This window comes from Rattus norvegicus, chromosome 2 (assembly GCF_021556685.1).
Source record: "Rattus norvegicus strain SHRSP/BbbUtx chromosome 2, alternate assembly SHRSP_T2T, whole genome shotgun sequence".
Taxonomy (NCBI): Eukaryota; Metazoa; Chordata; class Mammalia; order Rodentia; family Muridae; genus Rattus; species Rattus norvegicus.
In genome coordinates this window covers 243,334,696-243,357,042 of record NC_141535.1, presented here as the reverse complement: position 1 = coordinate 243,357,042, position 22,347 = coordinate 243,334,696, and the positions used below count along the sequence as shown (strand labels likewise).

The window sequence follows — 22,347 nt, the reverse complement described above, 5'->3', positions numbered from 1 at the left end:
ATAAAACCAGTCAGTACAGCATAATTTAGTTATCCTGTGGTGTAAACACATAAACACAGAGAAACATATTGCATTGCTTAAAAATGGTGCACGCTTTTAATGCTAGCACTCAGGAGGCAGAGGCAGGTGGATCTCTGTGAGTTCCAGGACAGCCAGGGCTACATAGTGAGACCCTGCTTCAAAGCTCAACCAACCAAACAAAAGGAAATGTTTGGAATGAAAAATTCAGGAAAACCAAACCAAACCAAACCAAACCAAACCAAACCAAACCGTGGTGACAGCACCACTAATAAACTAAATCAAACAAAAGCAAGCATATCACGTTCAGAAGACAAGGTCGATGCATCCCACACTTAGACACCGGGGGAGAAGACAGGCTAAGCAGAAAAGGCCACACACTTTCAAGATCAGCAAAGCTGAAACCCAGGGGGCAGACAAATGAGCTGAGATAAAAACTAAAGGCATAGAAAATCTAATCAGTGTTCAAGGAAACTCCCCAAACCTAGGGAAAGAAATAAGTAACCAGACTCAGAACCCCGTTGGCTGATCAGAGGAGAGAAGGCTAGAGTTAAAAGCAAGCCTGTGTGTGGTCAGGGTCATCTCTTCTGTAGAATTCTATGTTTGGGGAAATTCTGGGATTGGGACAAATGACTCATGCTTGTGACAATAATGCAGACGTGAGGGGAAGAGGGTTTTAGAGCGGGTGGTGACTTCAAAAAATGCAGACAGGTAGTGTTTGTTGGAAAATAATCTAATTCATCTGTCTTTAGTTGAGCTGGGATTTGGGGAGAACCACAGCTCTCAGTGTAAGACCTTCACCTTTAGAAAAGTTCACAGTTCTATCAGAGATAGTTACTTCTATTAAACTACACATATGGGGGCTGGAGAGATGGTTCGTCCAGAGGATGTGATTGCTTCCTAGTACCCAGAAATTTAGACCATTAAACATTCTAAAAAAATTCATTGAAATCACCCAGTGGTCCCTTGTCAGTTTAATTAAATGTCTGTCAATGACTCGCAGCCACTGTAACTCCAGCCCCAGAGGGATCTGACACCCTCTTCTGGCAGCCATGGGTACTGCACTCACATTACACTTCCCTCAACACACATATTTATTTATTTATTTATTTTTTGGTTCTTTTTTTCGGAGCTGGAGACCGAACCCAGGGCCTTGCGCTTCCTAGGTAAGCGCTCTACCACTGAGCTAAATCCCCAGCCCCAACACACATATTTAAATAGGTAGAGATACATAAATCTGGTGCTTATGGAAGCCTGAAGAGGCCGTGGTGGCTCATGGAACTGGAACTGGAACTGTAGGCTGTTGTGAGTCATCTTGTGGGGTCTGGGAACTGAACCTGAATGCTCTGAACTGCTGAGCTAACTCTCCGGCTTCCCCTAATGAAACGATTACTTTACTTATGTGTATGAGTGTTTTGCCTGTATGTATATGTATGCGTATGTGTATGTGTATATGTATGTGTATGCATATGCATATATATGTATATGTACATACCACATGAATACCTGGTACCTGTAGAGACCAGAAGAGGAAGTCAGATCCTCTGGAACTGGAGTTATGGATGATTGTGAGCCACCATAGAAAGCTGGGAACTGACCTGTGTCCTCTGCAAGATCCAGTCTTCTCTTTTCTTCTTCCTCTTCTTCTTCTTCCTCCTCTTCCTCCTCCTTCTCCTTCTTATTCTTTTTTTTTTTTTAAAGATTTATTTATTGTATGTAAGTACACTGTAGCTGTCTTCAGACACCCCAGAAGAGGGCATCAGATCCCATTACAGATGGCTGTGAGCCACCATGTGGTTGCTGGGATTTGAACTCAGGACCTCTGGAAGAGCAGTCAGTGCTCTTAACCACTGAGCCATCTCTCCAGCTCCTCTCCTTCTTATTCTTATCACAACCCATTTAGTTAGGTTTTTTTAAAAAAAAGATTTATTTACTTCATGTATGTGAATACACTGTGGCTGTCTTCAGACACACCACAAGAGGGCATCAGATCCCATTACAGATGGTTGTGAGCCACCATGTGGTTGCTGGGATTTGAACTCAGGACCTCTGGAAGAGTAGTCGGGTGCTCTTAACCACTGAGCCATCTCTCCAGCCTGAGCAAGTGTTCTTAATAGATGACCATCTCTCAAGCCCTGCAAATCAAATCTTAGAAAATACAAATATATTCTGTTGGCTAATGGTACAAGTGACTATAGATGGATTTAAGACACAAGTCTTTCAAGATGAATTTTCTGGGTCAGTGAGATGGTCGGTCAGGTAAAGGCATTGCTCGCTAAGCCTGGTGCAAGCACCATGTACCGGAACATGCACGCTCCCACATGCACAGGTGCACACACACAACGGAGAAATAAATGTAATGAAAAAGAACCTTAGAAAATGAATTTTCTCTTGCTCTCAGAAATTTAGACCATTAAACATTCTAAAATATTCATCAAAATCACCCAGCGGTCCCTTGTCAGTTTAATTAAATGTCTGTAGCAAATTCCTTTGATTGACACAAAGCCATTGTCATTATACATGATTGGTAATGAGATCAGCCACTTAGGGAGTCAAAGTGTAAGGAAAGTAATTATTTGAAGAATGTCAGCTGTTGTTAAATTAGAAATTTCTGTTGTTCAGATACAATTAGCATGAAATATACTTCAGAAGTGTGAGACTAATGTAACAGACAAATGAACCAGTTACTTCCCTGATTCCCTACATCCGTGGCTTCCAGAAACACTCTCTCTTTCTTTCTTTCTTTCTTTCTTTCTTTCTTTCTTTCTTTCTTTCTTTCTTTCTTTCTTTCTTTCTTTCTTTCTTTCTTTCTTTCTTTCTTTTTTTTGCCAAGCTGTGACTGTTTATTAACTGATCAGACTGTAAAAACACCACGGGCAATACCTTAGTTCGTCTAATAAGCCTGCTTGTCTGGTCTTCCCTGTTGCCGGCATCTCCACCTTCTACAGATGGAGTTGTCTTTTTCTTCCTTCCACCTCGCGGGGAAGATAGTTTGAAGGGCCCAGCTCTCCTCGCCATCCTAGCCGTGCGAATCTCAGTCCGGTACATCTGCTTGTACTCCTTGTGATAATGCTTTGCCTTCTCATAGATAAGCTTCCTCCTTGCCTTTTGCAGTGTCTTCAGGGCGAACTTCTTCCTCAGGCGTTTCACCTTCAACTCTGCAAAACTCCTTCGCTTTTTCTTAAGGGTTTCTGGCACAGCGGCAACCTTTTCTTGTCTGGTACAGCCTCCATGGTTCCAGCCGGAAAAGGAGAGCTTGGCTTCCTTTCATTGGTCAGTGAAACAATGCACACTGGGAAGGGCTCCTTTTAAGTTGAGAGCAGTGGAATCCGGAGTAGATTTCTATTAAAAAGAGCACTGTAGGGGCTGGAGAGATGGTTCATCGGTTAAGAGCACTGGTGTCGCACAACCTTCTGTAACATCCAGGGGACCTACCGCCTTCTTCTGGCCTCCACAGGCAGTACATATACTTCAGATACATGGTGCACAGACATGTAGACACTGCATATACAGACAGGCATTCAGGCAAAAAACGCCCCCCCCGCAAAAAAAAAAACAACAGGTAAATAAAATATTTTAAAACACGTAGGGCTGAGGGTGAAGCTTAGAGGTAGAGCATGCATACATATATAAACACACACACACGCACGCACACACACACACACACACACACACACACGCACACACACGCATATTATAAGAAATAGGATAATCTTTATACCTAAAACTTGTTTAAATATTTACAAACTTAATTGAAACTGTATATTGGTCAAAATTTTGTGGTGGTGGGAACATAAAAAGATTCTCAGAGCGGCCACAAGAGGTCAGCACTTAGCTGTACTATGTATGGTATTAAAAAAAATATTTTTTTTTTTTTGGTTGTTGGTGCTTATAAGGTGCCGAGCGAACATCTAGGGTGGACTCCATGGGCGTCTACTCTGGGGAAAGTTTTTTGGAAATATGGACTGACGGATGCCGTTTCTGAGATACAGAGCACGGGGTTCAAGTAGCTTCTTATGGAAGGCACATCCCAGATGCCGCCTTAATTTAAGCAAACTGTCCTAGAACTCAAAGCTCTGTGTGGCAAGCTATGAACTGCTCCTTTGGTGAGGAAAGCGTAAGCTCCAGCTGCTAGCGACCGGGGGAGGGGAGGGACAGAGATTGTCAATCACTGTGGGAGATGAGCTGTGTGCACCCACGAGCTTTCCTGGTGAGGTTAGCCACAGGGTTTCCTACAGTGTGTCTTCACCCATCCGGGTGCAGAGAGGACTCACTCGGTAAAGCACACGTTTTATCCACAGAGCCCGTGTGAAAATATAAGATGTGGTGACATGCGCTTTCAAACTTAGTGTTGGAGTAGTAGAGGCAGGAGGATTCCTGGAGCAGGCTAGAGAGCAGTTTAGTCCTAACTCTCGAGCTCCAGGCCAGAGGCCTTCTCTCAAAATGAGGTGGGTGATGTTGCAGGGGGCAACATTTGAGGTTGCATTCTAGCACACACACACACACACACACACACACACACACACACACACACACACAGTGCGTACAGCCCCCACCAGACATAAAAAACAAAACAAAAAAACCTCGAACAACTCCGAACGAATACTAGGGAATCCCAAGTAACAGGCTCTCAGGTTGGGGGACAGGGCAGCAGTGACAACTGCATACCTTGTACAGTGGACTGAAAACTACCGCTGCTCCTTGGTAAGTGAAAGTGTGTGTGTGTTACTTTGGTACAAGTCATGGTCCTGCTAACATTTTATGGGTCCTCTGATGCTAATTCATGGCTCCTTAATTCTCAAACATTACCCTTGACAGCTACCACCATGTTTGAAGCTGGAAAAGACAAGAGCAACCCAGATGAGTTTGCTGTCGCGCTCGACGAGACCCTGGGAGACTTTGCCTTTCCTGATGAGTTCATGTTCGACGTATGGGGAGCCATCAGTGATGTGAAACAAGGCAGATGATGGTGTGGCCGGTCTTCCCGCAGAAAGGCCCAGAGCGCTTCTGCGGGCAGCCTCCTCGGGAGTCTTAGACGCTGTTATGGACTCTATTTCATCTTCATGTGTATGAGACACAGTCTTTGAATGTAATTTTGATTTATGGATAATGTTTAATATAATTTCTTATATAATATGCCCAAGGTGAATTAAAGTGTGATCCATTTTAATATTTGTTCAAAGCTTTTAGATTTTTAAAGGAGTCTCTACGTAGGTGATTTTGTACTCCTGGCTCTTTCCACATAAAATACTTGATTACAACAGCTTTGTGGGCATTTTCTTCAATATCTTATATATTTACGAGCATATGTGTGTGTGTGTGTGTGTGTGTGTGTGTGTGCGCGCGCGCGCGTGTGAGTGTGTATGCGCGCGCATGCGTACGCGCATGCGCACGCGCACGCGCATATAAGGTAGAACTATAACAAATAGAAGCATTTGCGTGTTTGGTTTTGTTTTTTCAGACCTTCAGATGTTATTACTTTTTTCACCTATAACTTCTATCCTGCTAACTCTTCTGAGGCCTCCAGGCCAGTGTTTATATTTGTAGCATTTTTACTCCAAAGCATATCTGCTCAGAAAATAACTGTGTCTGACATGCTGTCTTTGGCCTGCGAGTATGTGGTTTAAGCGGCAATCGTCTTCGGCCTCCTAAGCATCGGAGGAAATGCTGTCTGGAACCGGTTTCCCGATGTGTGTAGAGGAGGAGGGCTGAATGGAAGAGCGCATCCGTCTGTTATTAGAGTCCCGGCACCCTTCCTCTGACCCTAGCTTGATTGAGAAGATTGAGAGGAAATGACAGCCTGAGCCTTCGTGGACATTTCAGGGATGGAAGAGGAATGGAAATAAACGGCCCCTTCGCAGATCATTCAGTAAGGCGGAAGAGGGCGTGGCCAGGCACTCTAGTACATCTGATGGACCGTGCCGAGCAAGCACCTCGGCAGTAACCAGGAGGGCGTGCTCCGGGGGACCAGAAGGAATGTCTCCTTCATGCTGGGCTACTGCCTAGATAACTCTGTCCTTCTTGGCAAAACGTTACTTTTGCTGCCTCCTCAGTCACAGTAGAGCAGTGCTGTGGTTCATTTTCTTCGTTTATTCTGCGCCCTGGACAGGAGCTATTTGGATCCTTAACGAGCAGCACGAACAGCCCGTGGGATACAGACTGATTAGTTCTTTTGTGCGTTATTTGAAAATAAGGTCCAGTTCAAGCTGTGATCTGTTAGTGATGGTTCAGTGAGTTTCCTATGGAGGTTTCAAAAGTGCCTATAAGGTGGTAGACACAAAAGAGAGCTGGTGTTTTAGGATTGGTAACATTACCAGATGAAGTGGGAGGCCCATAGAAACATTGTAGTTTTAACAACAGCAAAGTAATTGTTTTGGTCACCAGATGTTAGATTTGAAATGTTTATTGTATATTTTTGTCATCATTATGATTTCTTGGTGTGTTTGTGTGAGTGTGTGAATGAGTGAGTTATGTAGGAGAGTTTATGAGTGTGTGTCAGTACCTGTGAGTGTGTATGAATTAGAGGACTCCTTTGGGGCTGTGTCAGTTTCTCCTTTGGAGGTCTTCAGGAAGACTAGAACTGTTTCCCCGTGTCTTACAGAATATCACTGTCATGGTGATCTTTGTAGATCTTGGGTGTGCGAGGCACCAATGTCTGTGAACGGCATCATCTGTTCTCGTCTGTTAGAATTTGAAGGCCACTGTTGTTACCAAGGGTGTCAGCTGGACCACGGTGCTGCAGACACTAAGAGGAGTTCCTCTGAAATGTTCTCACCTCTTGCCTCTACTGGGAGACTGATAATAACAAGGTCAGTTCCTCATGCCATTTCGTCTCCACACCTGCAGAAACATCTGTTTGTGAGGTTTGCACCTCTTGGCAGACAGAATAATCTTTTTTTTTTTTTTTTTGGTTCTTTTTTTCGGAGCTGGGGACCGAACCCAGGACCTTGTGCTTCCTAGGCAAGCACTCTACCACTGAGCTAAATCCCCAACCCCCAGAATAATCTTTTGAATGCTTTCATTTTCTCTTGTGTAGTTTGAGGGCTGTGCATGGTGTGTGTGTGTGTGTGTGTGTGTGTGTGTGGCGTACATGTACATGTGACATCGGTGTCTTCCTCAATTGCTCTTTAGCTCAGTTTTTTGAGACAGGATTTCTCACTGGTTTGGTTAGCCTGGCCAATGAGCTTCAGAGATCTGTCTCCCCAGCATGGAGATTGCAGACACACCCAGCGTTGACATGGGAGCTGTGGATTAGAACTCAGATCCCCTTGCTCTCATAGAAAACACTTTACCCACTGAGCCATCTCCCCATTAGATTTTAATGTTATCTGAATAAATGTGACAGGAAGATTGTGATTATTCAGGCCTTCTTCTTCCTCTTTTTTTTTTTTTTAGCATACTACTCATATTTTTTTAGCCTGGGAGCTATATGCAGCCAAAGATAGACTGTGAGTGCAGTCAACACAAAACTGCAAACTTAAAAATTATCCCAATTATTGGTGTGTGTGGTGGTTTGAATAAGAATGGTCCTCATAGACACATTGTTTGACCCATGGGGAGTGGAGCTATTAAGAGAGTGGCCTTGGAGGAAGTGTGCTTCGGTGGGACAGGCTTTGAGGTCTCCTATGCACAAGCTATGCCCAGTGTGACACACAGTCTCCTTCTGCTGCCATTGGATCAAGACGTAGAACTCTCGGCTCCTCCAGCACCATGGCTGCCTGCACACTGCCATGCTCCCACCATGCTCCCACCATGCTGGTAATGGACTGAACGTCTGCAACTGTAAGCCAGCCCTGATGAAATGTTTTCCTTTATAACAGCTGCCATGGTCATGGAGTCTCTTCACAGCCATGGAACCCTAACTAAGACAATGAAGAATGTCAACAAGGATTTGGTCAGCCACCTCAGATAATCCTTAGCAACCATTTGGGTAACGTTCACCTCGTTTTTAATATTAAAAACAAATAGGTTGTGGGAATGAGTTCCCTTGCTCAAGGGCGCATATGTGTGGCAAATCCAGGATTTGAAAATGGTTTGGAGTTAAACCCTCAGGTCTCTGCAAAGCTAATTCTGTGTTATCGTACAGGAACAATGATGTAAAAGGTACACGTCACTCAACCAAGGAAAGTTGTGTAGGGAAGGAGAGCCCAGAAAGCAAGGCTGTAGATTGGGCCACTGCTCTCCCCGCCCACACAAAGAGCAGCCTCCTCGAGGCCATGCTCACCAGACGTAGATGTAGATGGATAAATGACAGACTTTAGGACAGGAAGGACCTTGGTTCTTCAGGTTAGGAAAATGGAAATCAGTAATAATTAAGCTTGGAGTTTGTACTTGACAGTGTAGCCATTTCTGTGACAAGTTCTTCCTGGAATGACTTATTATTATTATTATTTTTTTAAGAAGTCAGAGGCTGGGACCATTTTTTGCGGAGTGAGAACCGGCTTTGCAAACCTCACTCCTTTTCTGGTTAAAGTGATCTCATGGTCTAATTGATTTGATTCCACCTATGAGTACTTTGTTGTGTGGACTCAACCAACAAGGTATTTTGTTGTTGTTGTTGTTGTTGTTTTTTTGGTTAATACACAAGGAATATTTGAAAGGCTATTGTCAATACTAAATCCCGAATAAAACTACCTTTAAGGGTACTGACCAAAACCCAAAAGGTTTCTCCTTTAGAGGTGATCAAATGTTCTACTTGTCAGGGGCTGTAGTCAATACATTCCATTTAACTGAGGTCCACGGTGGTTCTGGAGTGGGAAGGCAGACTGGGATGGGGTCCGTGGCATTAACTAAACTTCTATGGAATATGCCCACCTCGCTCCTTTAGTTTTCTTGGTTGAACATCTCTGATCAGTTGGGATTAGTCTTTTAAAGTGAATTAACTCAGAGCTGGAGAGGTGGCTCAATGGTTAAGAGCACTGACTGCTCTTTCAGAGGTCCTGGGTTCAATTTCCAGAAACCACATTGGTGGATCATGCCTCTATGCAACTCCTCCAGTTGTAGGGCGTCTGATGCCCTCTTCTGGTCTCTGTGGGCACATACGTGCGTACAGGCAAAACACTCATAGTAATAAAAATGTAAACTCTCATAATAATATAAATATTAAATCAAATATTATTAAATATAATAATAAAAACGAAAGTGATCTGAGGGTCTTCCAGATAGACTTAAGCAGGTGGGACAATACTCAAGGCCCAGGTGGGCCAACCCTGTTTTTTTGTTTTCTACCTCGTCTGACCAGCAGGTGGCACTACCTGTACGGGCTGCCACCTGGAAGCTGTTTTTTTCTTGTGAACCTGGATAGGTTTGTCCGTTGTTCGGTGTAGTCTTCATTCTGGCCTGTCTAGTCTGATTCTTAAGCCTAGACAGCTGACAGCTACAGTGTCTCTGATATTCAGCTACTTTTCTGAGCCTTGGGGGATTGTGCTTGGTGGTCTCCTGAGAGTCTTGAGGCCGATGACGAATTCTACCAGAATCAGCCCAGGTTCCACTAGAGGCTGGGTTCCACCAGAACCCAGAGAGGCTCTGACCAGTGGAGCGCTGCAGAAATGATTGCGGTTAATATCCTGTAAAAATTATAGACGACTTCATACCAAGCAGAAAATTAAACGGGCGCATTAAAAAAATTTAAAGCTTAATTCATGGCTGCAAAACTTTTAAATGAGTTTTGAGCAAACAGGAAACTGTGAATTAAATGGTTCTTTGCTTGAATAGGCAAGTCAAGTTTCTTTGCCGCTAATGATCGATACTCTGTAGCTCGCGAAAAGGCTTTTATCTGTATTATGATAGGATTCTGTCCCGAGGTTGATTCAGGTTTTACTGTTCTAACTGCGGTCAGTTGAGCTGCTTGTTCTTTGTGGCGTTTTTCGTATTTTAGTAATTTGCCAATGCTTTGAGCTGTAACGCTGTTTTTTATCTTGTGAATCTTCCTTTTTATGAATCGTGTTTTAATTCTGCTGCCTCCCGATGGTGCTATTAACCGTGGTTAAATCACCACGTGTTATAAACAGGATTTTTCATTTATTTTTTATTTTCCGAGAAGCATATGTAGCCTTGGCACCTTTGGTTAATTAGTGAATAATTAATTTTGTGTTCCTGCGCATGATGTGTGAGTGTCTGAGCGGTCACGAGTCACTGAATGCATGTGGAGGTCGGGGAAAACTGTGGAGGGTGGGTCCTCATCTCCTCCTCTGTTCTGAGTCAGGGTCTCTTGTTGCATTTTGCTGATGCACTCTGTGCTTCACGTTGGCTGGCCCTTGAGCTTCTGGCTGGTTCTCTGTCTCCACCTTTGGGTCTCAGTGTGAGAGAGCAGGTATTACAGAAGTGCATGGCTGAATCCAGTGCTTTACGTGGGTTCTGGGGAGGAACTCAGGTTCTTACCTGGGCAGAAAGCACCTGTACCTAACCACAGAACGAGAGACCTCCTCCACCTGAAATTTAAAAAAAAAATTACACATATATATTTATTATATATAAGTACACTGTAGCCGTCTTCAGACACACCAGAAGAGGGCATCGGATGTTATTGCAGATGGTTGTGAGCCACCATGTGGTTGTTGGATTTGAACTCAGGACCTCTGGAAGAGCAGTCAGTGCTCTTAACCGCCGAGCCATCTCTCCAGCCCTACCTGAAAGTTTTGAAAGTGGCATTTGCCCTAGTTGCCTATAATCATAACGGCAGAGAACTTGTATGTTATCGGGTACACTTGTGCCTTCATGGTCCAGGATACACAGGGGTGATTTCTGTAGGATGGCGTCTGTGAGAGGTGGAGTCGCCTAAAAGAGAGCAGCAGGATCATGAACCAACTCCTTCAGTTGAGGTCTGCTCTGGGCTTAGAACTGGTGGTGACATCATGCATCCATGGGAAAGGGGAAGCCAGAGGATAAGTGTCTTCCACGCCTAGGGGAAGCCCGTCCCTGAGCAGCACTCTTTGCCTTTTTCATATTTAGTTTTTAAAATTAAAAAAATTTATTTATCTATTTACATCCCAAATGCCGCCCCCTCCTGCTCCCTGCTCCCAGGGCTCCTCCCCTAAATCCTTTCCCTTTTGCCTCTGAGAGGCTCTCTCCCCCTCATCCCCCTGCAACCTGGTGCATCAGGTCTCAGCAGAATTAGGCACATCTTCTCCCACTGAGGGTCCTTCTGTTGGATATGTGCCAGGGGCCTCAGACCAGACCATGTATGCTCTTCCGTGGTTAGCTCATTCTCTGGGAGCTCCCAGGGGACCAGATTAGTTGGCACTGCTGGTCTACCTGTGGGATTGCCACCACCATCAGGGCCTTCAATCTTTCCCCTAACTCTTCCACAGGGGTCCCTGACTTTCGTCCAACATTGGGCTGGGGGTATCTGCATCTGGCTCAGTCAGCTTCTGGGTAGAGCCTCTCAGAGGACAGCTATGCTAGGCTCCTGTCTGCAAGCATAATACAGAATCGTTAATAGCGTCAGGATTGGTGCCTGCCCATGGGATGGGTCTCGAGTCAGTCGGTCACTGGTTGGCCATTTCTTCAGTCTCCCTGAGCAGCAATCTTACTGTGTCTAGGTTCTTCATGTTGCTTTGAGACTAGGATTACATAACTTCCAGAGTTCAGTCCTTCACTCCAGGAGAGGCATGAACCTTGATGTAGGATGACGTCATCATGCAGATGAAGGCAGGTACAAGACAGAACGAAGCCTGTCATTGGACAAGAAGGACGGATGGGCGGGAGAAAACTTAGAGGGGAGGAGGAGACTGGAGCGAAGAGGGAAGCAGCCAAGAGAACATGGAGGCAGACGTTAAGATTCCTCTCTGCACATTTACAGGTTGTTATGAATGTTCTTAAGGGATGGATGTGTGCAGGGCTTCGTATGTCTAGGTGGGCAATTATATCTTATTAATTGGATCAGAGGTTATTGTGTTGTGTGTTCTTTCAAGTGGTGATTTAATTGAATTTAAGAGAGTATGTGGTGGCTGGAGACACTGGGCTGCCACAGAAGTGGGATGTGCATGTCTGGCATGGTGGCGACCTGCCTTGGGAACTAGATGGGTAGAGAGATTGTTGCCAGGCTCAGAGAGCAGCCATTGGCAGTGTGATATGGGATGGAGCAAAGCGGGTGAGAGGCTTTGCTGACTGAGATGAAGATGTCTAACAGTTATCTTGGGCACTAGTGCAGGATAAAAGAAGCATTTTTCTTTTTATAATTTTACAGCAACAACTTGACACAAGTCAGCGTCATCAGACAGGAGGGGACCTCAGTTGAGAAGCCGTCTCCATGAGATCAGGATGTAGGGCATTTTCTTAGTATATGTGCTGCCGAAGCGAGCACTATGTAGGGCATTTTCTTAATTAGTGGGGAGGGCCCAGATCATGGTGTGGTATGAGGTGCTGTAAGAGAGCAGGCTGATAAAGCCATGGACAGCAAGCCAGGAAGCAGCACCCCTCTATGGTCTCTCCATCAGCTCCTGTCTCCAGGTTCCTGCCATTTCTGAGTTCCTGTCCTGATATGATGTGAAAATGTAATCCAAATAAACGCTTTCCTCCCTAGTTTGCTTTTGGTCATAGTGTTTCATCACTGCATTAGAAACTTAACTAAGGAAATAATCACAGAAGCCTCAGGCTCACTAGTATTAAGAAAGGGTCCCTCTCTTCATGGCCTTACACTGCTTGCTCCCCCCTGGGTTCTGTTAAGCTGAACTTCCTATACATGATCCTATCAGGACCGAGTTACACGGAATAGAATGTGTGTACCCACTGGCTTTTCCACCGGTGCCTGGGTTCCTGAAAAAACAATTTGAAGACTTGCTTATTTATGAATAAATGCCTATGCCATAAGATCGGCTTGTTTCCCGACTAGCTCGTAACTTATATAACCCGTTTAAAGTGGTCTATGTTCACCACAATGGGAGTTACCTCTCCTCAGTTTCATGTGCTCGACTTCCTCTGAGTCCCGGGTGAACCTGTCCCACTTCTGACTACCTCCCAGAGTTCCAACCTCTCTACCGGAACTCCCACCTTCTACTTCCTACCTTTTGCTGATAGGCCACCAGCTTTTTATTGACAGGTGGGGCTTCCACACACCACACAAGAGATTATCCCTACAAATCTGTTTTAAGAAGAAAGGGGTTGGGTGAATGGCTCAGAATTTTTTTAGAAGGACTCAAGGGAATGACCCCAGGCAGCTCTTGGACAAAGTCCATAGCGTCGTTGTCCCGGTGTGCTGCAGACAGACTGTTGCTACAGCCGGAAGCTGCTCTGCTGTTTGCAGCCCCCACCCTGGGGACACAGCTCCTCTGATCCTCAAATCTTACCACGTGTGAATGGAAGAACTTAAGTTTCATCGAGAACCTGTATCTGCAGGAGACCTGGAGGAAGGTAACTTTTAGCTGTTGGGCCAACTCAAATTTGCTTTCTAGATGAGTGAAGATGTATTCATTCAGACTTATTGGCCATGATACATAGCAAGCCAGAACACACACACACACGCATGCACACACACACACGTAACTTGCCTTTTGGTCTACACTACCATGCTTTTATTTTTAAATAAAACTAGTTATTTAATAAAAAATAACCAAGCCTCCCTTGGAGGCTATGTGAAAAGTTGATGAAGATAATTGTCAAATTTAGAATAAAACAGTGTCACCTCAGCAGACATTATTGTCTTAAGGCAGATTTAATACATTAGAGGGTTTTAAAAAAATTGTGTGTGTATATGTGTACATGTACATTTGTGGTTGTGTGTGTGTACGTGTTGGTGGGTGGGTGGCATATGCTTCTCTCTGTGTGTGCTTGTGAGTGTGTGTACATGTGAGTGTGTGTGCACATGTGAATGATATGAGTGTATGTGTACATGTGAGTGATGTGAGTGTGTGTGCTTGTGAGTGTGTGTACATATGAGTGTGTGTGCGCATGTGAGTGATGTGAGTGTGTGTGCGCATGTGAGTGTGTGTACATATGAGTGTGTGCACATGTGAGTGATGTGAGTGTGTGTGTGCATGTGGAGTTAAAAGGTTGCTGTTGGGTCTCTTTGAGGTCCCCACTGAACCTGGAGCTCACTGATTCACTGAGATTACGTGGTCAGAGAGGCAAAGGCTCCTCCTAGCTTCGGCTTACATGGGTTTTGGAGTTCAGCTCTTGCACAGCAAGCTGCATGGATGTTAGCATGGCTGAGAATTTCACCAGAGAAGTTTACTTTTGAAAGCATGACATAAACTTTCACGATCCTTCTTGAGTGGCTGTAGGCACTGCGTAGCATGCCTCTGTCTCTGAATTCCTGTCCGTGGTTCTGTGTGGTGGACAGGCCCCATCTGAGTCTCAGTGAGACAGCCATCCATTGGGCTTTTATTCAGTTACCTCTTTTTTTTTCCCAAGAAAATATTTTTTTTATATACAAATTGTGGTTCACTTAATTGTATTTAGTGAGCTTCATTATGACAGAGCATCCAGCATACAGAATGCAGACAGGTCACTAAGGCGCTGGTAAGTTGTTAGCAGAATAGGCGAGCAAGGAGTTTTTGCCCTGTTACTGCTCCTGGTAACTATCTTCCCAATAAATTATATATTTACTTTCCAAACTGGGCTCTTCAAGCAATGCCAAACTAGAGTGATATTTTTCTTTATTTACTCCAAGATGGAATGATTAGTCTCTCTTTATTCTTTCAATCATTGACTCTTAATTAGCATAAGCACACCCCTTTATTATTTCAGTCATTGACTCTTAATTAGCATAACCCCACCCCTTTATTCTTTCAGTCATTGACTCTTAATTAACATAAGCCCACCCTTATGGTTGGATGGTTAAACCTCTGCCTCAGTCAGCGTTACAATAGACTTTTTTTATTTAAAAAATTGTAAATAATGTAATTTTTTCCTGTTTGTTTTGGGGGTTTTGAGACAGGTTTTCTCTGTGTAGCACTGGCTGTCCTGTAACTCTTCTGTAGACTAGGCTATCCTCAAACTCAAGAGATTTGCCTGCCTCTGTCTCCCAACTTCTGGAATTAAAGGTTGCATCAGCACCACTTAGCATTTGAATGTTTTACTTGCTGTCATTTCTATTTTGTTTTGAGGCAGAGTCTCACTATGTAGTTCTAGCTGACCTGGAACGCACTAGGTAGACTAGACTGGCCTTGAACTTGTAGAGATCTGTCTGCCTCTGCCTCCTCAGTGCTGGGATTTCAAGAACACACTGCCAAACCTGTCCTAGATATGTTTTCTAATGTTTGATGCACTGAGAAATGTATTTTGCTGCAGACCTTTTGATTCTAAGATATAATGGATATCTTAGTTAGGGTTTTATTGCTGTGAGCAGACACCATGACCAATGCAAGTTTTATAAAGGACAACATGTAATTGGGGCTGGCTTACAGATTCAGAGGTTCAGTCCGTTACCATCAAGGTGGGAACATGGCAGCATCCAGGCAGGCATGGCGCAGGAGGAGCTGAGAGTTCTTTTTTTTTTTTTTTTTCTTTTTTCTTTTTTCTTTTTTTCAGAGCTGGGGACTGAACCCAGAGCCTTGCGCTTGCTAGGCAAGCGCTCTACCACTGAGCTAAATCCCCAACCCGAGTTGAGAGTTCTACACCTTCATCCAGAGGAAGCCAGGAACAGACTGAGCATCCTCAGGCAGCTAGGAGGAGGGTCTCCAAGCCCACCCCACAGTGACACACTTCCTCCAACAAGGTCACACCTTCTAATAGTGCCACTGCATATGCAAACTATCACACTATGTAAACCAAACATCATCATGACATTCAATGTATGACAGAACAACCCTGGACTCAGAACTTCATTTTGAGAAGAAAGTGTAGCATGTAGAAGATTTTCAGTCTGGGAAACTGGGATTTCCTGAGCCTATGGCTCCTGCAACGCATTAGAAAAAGCTTTCCTTCCCCATTTTAAAGCCAGATTAACTTTTTGGCTTAGAGTTTTCATCATCTGTGACAGCTGAAATAGTGCACGCAGGCACATAACACACATTAAGTTGAAGAATGGCAGAGAACGATGACTCAGAATGGACAAGAACATGGCAGCATCCTTACGGAAATGCTGAGTCATTCAGCCAGAAATGCTGAGTCACTCAGTCGGAAATGCTGAGTCATTCGGCTGGAAATGCTGAGTCATTTGGCCAGAAATGCTGAGTCATTCAGCCGAGGATACTGGATCACCTTCAGCCCCCAGGTTAGGCAAATTACCCACTGGCTCCAATGTCCTACTGTCATTTCTGAAGTAGTAGTAACAATACTTACTTGCTGTCAGGGTTATGTTTTGCTAAATACATTTAAAGCACAGCATAGTAAATGTTTGACAATTTTGTGTGTGTGTGTGTGTGTGTGTTGTGCATGTATATGTGTGTATTTGTAAATGTAGATGCTGCTGTGCTTATGCAGTGAATGTGGTTGTGTGCAGAGATCAGAGTTTGGTGGTAAGCATTGATTGCCTTCCATTTTATTTTATTTTATTTTATTTTATTTTGTTTTATTTTATTTATGGAGGAAGCCTCTCACTGAACCGAGAGCTCATGAGTTGGCTAGACTGGCTGGTCAGTGAGATTGGAGAGCCCACGTGTCTCTGCTCCTCCCTGGCCCACCTCTAATGTTACAGACACAGGCTGTTACACTTGTCTTTTATGTGTGTGCTGGAGACACTCAGGTGTATGCAGCGTGCTCTTTGCCAGCGGTCCTCAACAGATCTTACTTATTATTGCTGTTAGGAAAGTTCCAGGCAGACCCTGAGTTTTCAAGGGCTGGCAGACAGGCTTCTGAATAGCTGTGGCCGGATGTGCCTAATACATTATCTCTCCCTTTTTCATTATATAATTCTGGAGTATTCTGAAAACTAAAGGGCTAGAGAGATGGCTCAGTGGTTAAGAGCACTGGCTGCTCTTCCAGAGGTCCTGGGTTCAATTCCCAGCAACCACATGGTGGCTCACAACCATCTGTAATGGGATCAGATGCCCTCTTCTGGTGTGTCTGAAGAGTGACTCTCTGGTGTGTCTGAAGACAGTGATAGTGTACTCAGATACATAAAACGAATAAATACATCTTAAAAAAACCAAAAACTAGAGCTTACTCACATTGGTCCAACATGAATTGGAAAGCTAAATAGTTCAAGAGCTATGGGAGACTTCTTCACAGAATTTATATTTTTGGAAAAAGATGGTCGTTGTTTTACAGAAACAGTTGCAGAGCATAGAGGCAGTGAAGTAAAATTTTACCACTTAAATACTTGAGGTAGCTTGGTGTTGATATAATAAAATTATTAGATTTATTTTTGTTTATTTGCCTCTCTCTCTCTCTCTCTCTCTCTCTCTCTCTCTCTGTGTGTGTGTGTGTGTGTGTAGGTAGCCACAACTGCTGTGTGTTCTTGTTGTAATGGCCAGATCATGTCCAGAAGGCAGCATTTACAGGGCTCTTCCTCTTTCTCCAGCTTTTAGGTCTGAGCACCCAACAGTTACTGCTCTCAGCACTTGACCAGTTTGAACTTCACATTAGTATTTTGCCCCTGCAGAAGATACTTCTCTGACTGAGACAAAACCAAGTATTATTACTATTAAATCTTTTTTTTTTTTTTTTTTTACAGTCCAGACTTTATCCCCCTCCTAGTCCTTCCTCTGACCGTTCCACATGCCACACCTCCTTCCTGTCTCCATGAGAATGTCCTTCCCCGTTCCCCCACCTCTCTACTCCCTGGGACCTCCAGTCTCTTGAGGGTTAGGTGCATCTTCTCTGACTGAGTCCAGACCTGGGAGTCCTCTGCTGTGTTTGGGGCCTCATATCAGCTGACGTACGCTGCCTGGTTGGTGGCTCAGGGTCTGAGAGATCTCGAGGTCCAGGTTGAGTCTGCTGGTCTTCTTACAGGGTCGCCTTCCTCCTCAGCTTCTTCCAACTTCTCCCTAATTCAACCACAGGAATCAGCAGCTTTCTGTCCATTGGTTGGGTGTAAATATCTGCATCTGACTCTTTCAGCTGCTTGTTGGGTCTTTCAGAGGGCAGTCATGATAGGTCTGTTTTTGTGAGCACACCATAGCCTCAGTAATCCTTGAGCTGGACCCCAATTATTTAAAAGCCAGTTCTATGGCTTGTTTACCTGTCACAAAGTTAGTGGTAACCTCTTTGCTAGGGCCTGTGACCATCTGCCACACAGTGCATGCTCACTGGTCAATAGTGGCAAAGCTGTTTTGTGGGTAACCAAACACTTTTGTGTCAGGAGCTAAGCCCCGGGTTGGGTCCTGTACTGACTAGTTCTGTGTGTCAACTTGACACAAGCTGGAGTTATCACAGAGAAAGGAGCCTCAGTTGTGGAAACGCCCTCATGAGACCCAGCTGTAAGGCATTTTCTCAATTAGTGATCAAGGTGGGAGGACCCAGCTCATTGTGGGTGATGCTGTCCCTGGGCTGATGGTCCTGGGTTCTATAAGAAAGCAGGCTGAGCAAGCCAAGGGAAGCAATCCAGTAAGTAACATCCCTCCATGGCCTCTGCATCAGTCCCTGCTTCCTGACCTGCTTGAGTTCCAGTCCTGACTTCCTTTGGGGATGAACAGCAATGAGGAAGTGTGAGCTGAATAAACCCTCTCCTCCCCAACTTGCTTCTTGATCATGATGTTTGTGCAGGAATAGAGACCCTGACTAAGACAGGTCCTCTCTGGGGCAGCTGAGAGGGACGAGCGAGCATTGGTGGGGATAAGACTTGGTCTTGAGAGAAATTAAGGTTGTCTTTTATAGTATAATGTTTACCTGTCTACCTGTTTTGAGTCTAAATTACTCTGAGGCCAGAAGCTGCAGGGGTGGGGATTAAGCAAAGGATTGATTGCTAGGGCTTCCTTCTCTCTTGCCTGGAAGCCTCGCCTCTCACTGACCAGGTGAGAGGGAGGCTTAGAAGAGATTCATGCTCAAAAAAGGAAAAAACTTTTACACAATCAAATAACAAACACACACGTTCATACGTATCTAGTCATATGTTCTTTCATACACTGTTGTTGGGCCTGACTACTTGTCTTACACCAGCAACCTATGCTTACATATGTACTATGGAGCAAAGCCCAAGGGACAGCCCAGAAAGAACTCACTCATTCTGGGTGAAAAATAAGCTTCAACTTTTATTGCATAGAGAAAGAAAAAGCTTCTACCTTTTTATTGCAAAATGAAGGAAACCCAAAACTGTAAGGAAAAGCACTATCCCTGCCAGTAAGAAAAACTTGCCTGCTGCTCTCTGTCCTCTCTGTAGCTCCTTCTATTCTCTCTCTCTCTCTGTGTTCTAACCTGCCTTGCTTCTCTTTAGTCAGCTCTGTAATGCTTCTATCCTATTCTCCTGCCTAATAATTCTGCTCTCTCCTTCTGCCTCCTTAATGTGACCATCCCTAGTTTTCTGTACCTTTGCAGGAGAAGAAAACCACAGGGTTATCCCAAAAATTCAACCATAAAATTCAAATCATAAATTGAACAAGAAGTTACAGCAGAGAGGTTTACATGTGTTTCCATTAAGGGTAGTAGTTATTTGACTAGACATTAATTATCTGTCACCAGGTCCACAGGTTTATTGGGAGTCTAAAATTGTAATTCGTACGTGTAAGTTAACATCGAACTTTTGTATAGATAAACCCAGTCAATATATTATTTTCTGTCCTTGCACTTACAATAAATCTTTCGTCCCTTTTACAACCTAACCTTTACTCAATGGTTTTATGGCCTGAAGGAATGTATTCCTGAATTGTAAGTCTGTATGCCAGCTTGCGATCATAAATCTAGTGTGGTCAGCTGGTGACACATAAAGACTGGCAGAGTTCTAATGTATAAATTTAGGAATTCTTATTGGATCATCATTAGGAATTAAGAAATCATTGTCTATATAGCATGACTACAAGACAGCAAATCTTTGTTGATCTGCAGAAAATCTGCCCCGTAGGGTGGGCTAACCCCCCAGGGATTATTATGATTAATTTAATAATGATGACGAGAAAGGCATTATCAATAGCAGGAACAAACCCTGAGGCTTGTCCCTCAGGCCATCCCTCCAGGGGCTCATTCACTGCAGTTCCACGGTGGAACCATCTCAGCAAAATCACCTGCTAACCTGAGCCCTTGCTTGACGGCTCCTGACACTTGTGATTGAATTTGAGGCTTACTCCCTCTGGTAAGAGTTTCAACTTTTACATTTTCAGAGTGTTTTGCTGATGGGACCATATTAAGCATTTTTATAATATTTCAAAATGCATTTCACAAAGTGGGACATTTTAATAAAAGCTCAAATGTGGAAAAGTTGAAGGCAAGCATTGGGTCATGATTTTGCCACTACAGTAGAACTTTAATTATTAAAGCTTTAAATTATTAAAAGCTCCCCTTTTCTGTAAGATCCGGATTGCATTCTAGTAGTGTTTTTCATATTTTCGTGTCTCATGACTATGTAGTTCAGATATACCCACATTTCATATTCTCCTGTATTTTTTAAATGGCTGCAAATGTGGCCCTTGTATAATCTATTATCATTTACTTAGCCAGACCTCTATTATTAGATAGTTTAATCTGTGTTTAAATATGTACAATTTGGATAATTCTAGAAAGTTAAGGTTATGTAGATGACAATTGTTTTGCTTATCTCAGAGGTATGTGATAGATTTTTAGAGGATTTAACTTTTTTTTATAATATTTTTATTGATGACTTGGGAATTTCATATCATGAACCCCCTAAGAGAATACTTGCTTCTCATTCCTCCCTGGTCCACCCTCACCTTTGTGAACCCACACTCAGAGAGAGAGAGAGAGAGAGAGAGAGAGAGAGAGAGAGAGAGAGAGAGAGAGAACAACAACAACAACAACAACAAAAACCAAAACAAAACAACACCAATTTCTGTTGCCCAAATACTAGCTGGAGCACAGTCTGGACCACGGTCAAACTCCTGTGGTCAGCCCCCGCGTCCTTCCCCACCCGCACTCCCACCGGAAGCCATCGACTGCGAGTGGCTCTACTTTAGCATCCTGTCACAATTTTTAAAAGTTCTCTCTGATGGCTTTCTGTCTAGGCTGTTACTCTTTTGGGGGTTGGAGTGGTTAGGCTGGGGAGGGGGTAGGAGTTGTCACAGTTCTACGTTCCCCATTGTGAGTCTGTAGTCATCGATACCACTGCAAAAGTAGCTCCCTTGCCTTTTACAGTCTGCAGGAGCATGGATCATGGCCTTCCGCATGGTTTCTGGTGACAGCATGGACCATGGACATCGGCGCCGTCTCTGGCTTCAGCACATGCTATGCACCTCAGCCTGGTCTCTGGTGGTAGTGGAGACCATGGACATCTACGCAGTCTTCTGCCAATGTCAGGGACATCAACATGGCTGCAGCGCAGACCACAGATCTGTATGACTTTCGTTGGTTACAGGGGCTATGGACATCACAGACCCTGCTGCGGTAGAAACAAGGACCCAGACATTACCATGGCCTCAGATGGCGGTGCAGGCTACTCAGATCAATATGGTGTCTGTGGTAGCACGGCCCCCCACACAGCACATCGGCATGGCCTCAGACAGCAGCCTAGAGTAAGGACAAGAGAGGCTATAACTTTTAAGGCAGACTGTACATTAGTTTCCAGAAAGCTTCTTGAGGGCCGCTTTGAAACCGTGTCAGAAGTAATTCGTACATGAACATATGGCTGAGTAGAGGCATTGGGTTTAGGGAACCGTAAACACCTGGGACATTATTTATTACATATGCTTCTTGCACGAAGCGGTGGGACATCTTTGGACGTGAGCTGCTTAAACCCACAGAGGAATGTTAGCATAAAATATCTGCCTCTCTCCACATTAGCAGATGATCATGCCAGCGGGCAGAGGTCCCAGGAGAAGCAAGGCATTTGTGTGGAGCAGTGATTTCTCCACCATTTTGGAGAGAAAAAGTAAATGCCACATTTTATTCAATTAAAAGAGAAAGAATTTCCTGACTAACATTTCATCTTTCACTCTTTTGGTTTTTGGTAAGCCATTAAAAAAGAAAACTTAAAGCATTTAGACAGTGTCTCACTAGGTAGCCCAGACTGGCTTGCATTCCATTTCTTTTTTTGCCTCTGTTGCTTAAGTGCTAAAGTTGTAGGTCTTTTTCTTCACACCCAGCTTGGCAAACATTTTTTTTTTTTTATATATCTTACTAGTGTGAACTGTAATTCTGTCAACCAAGGGAACAGACAACAAAGCAGTTATAGGATTCAGGAAGATTGTGAATTTACATTGGAAACTAAGATAGTGCCACAATTCTCCGTGCCCTGAAAGTCTTAGGTTTGCTAAACCTTCTAGTGTCTATGAAGTCAACTGCTGTTCGGTAAATATATAGAAAATTGTCAGCAACGTAGAAGACGGCACGCTCAAGCTTTCCCTC

At 44.0% G+C, this 22,347-nt stretch overlaps 1 protein-coding gene across 1 annotated transcript in view; it reads left to right on the top strand.

The window, feature by feature from the left end:
* Gipc2 (GIPC PDZ domain containing family, member 2) overlaps positions 1-5,281 on the top strand; it is a 79,317-nt gene extending 74,036 nt beyond the window's left edge. The window contains exon 6 of the mRNA NM_001037210.1: positions 4,837-5,281. Within this exon, the coding sequence (NP_001032287.1) occupies positions 4,837-4,985 (149 nt within the window). The 3' untranslated portion in view covers positions 4,986-5,281. The remainder of the gene's footprint in view (positions 1-4,836) is intronic.
* The last annotated feature ends 17,066 nt before the right edge of the window (positions 5,282-22,347 follow it).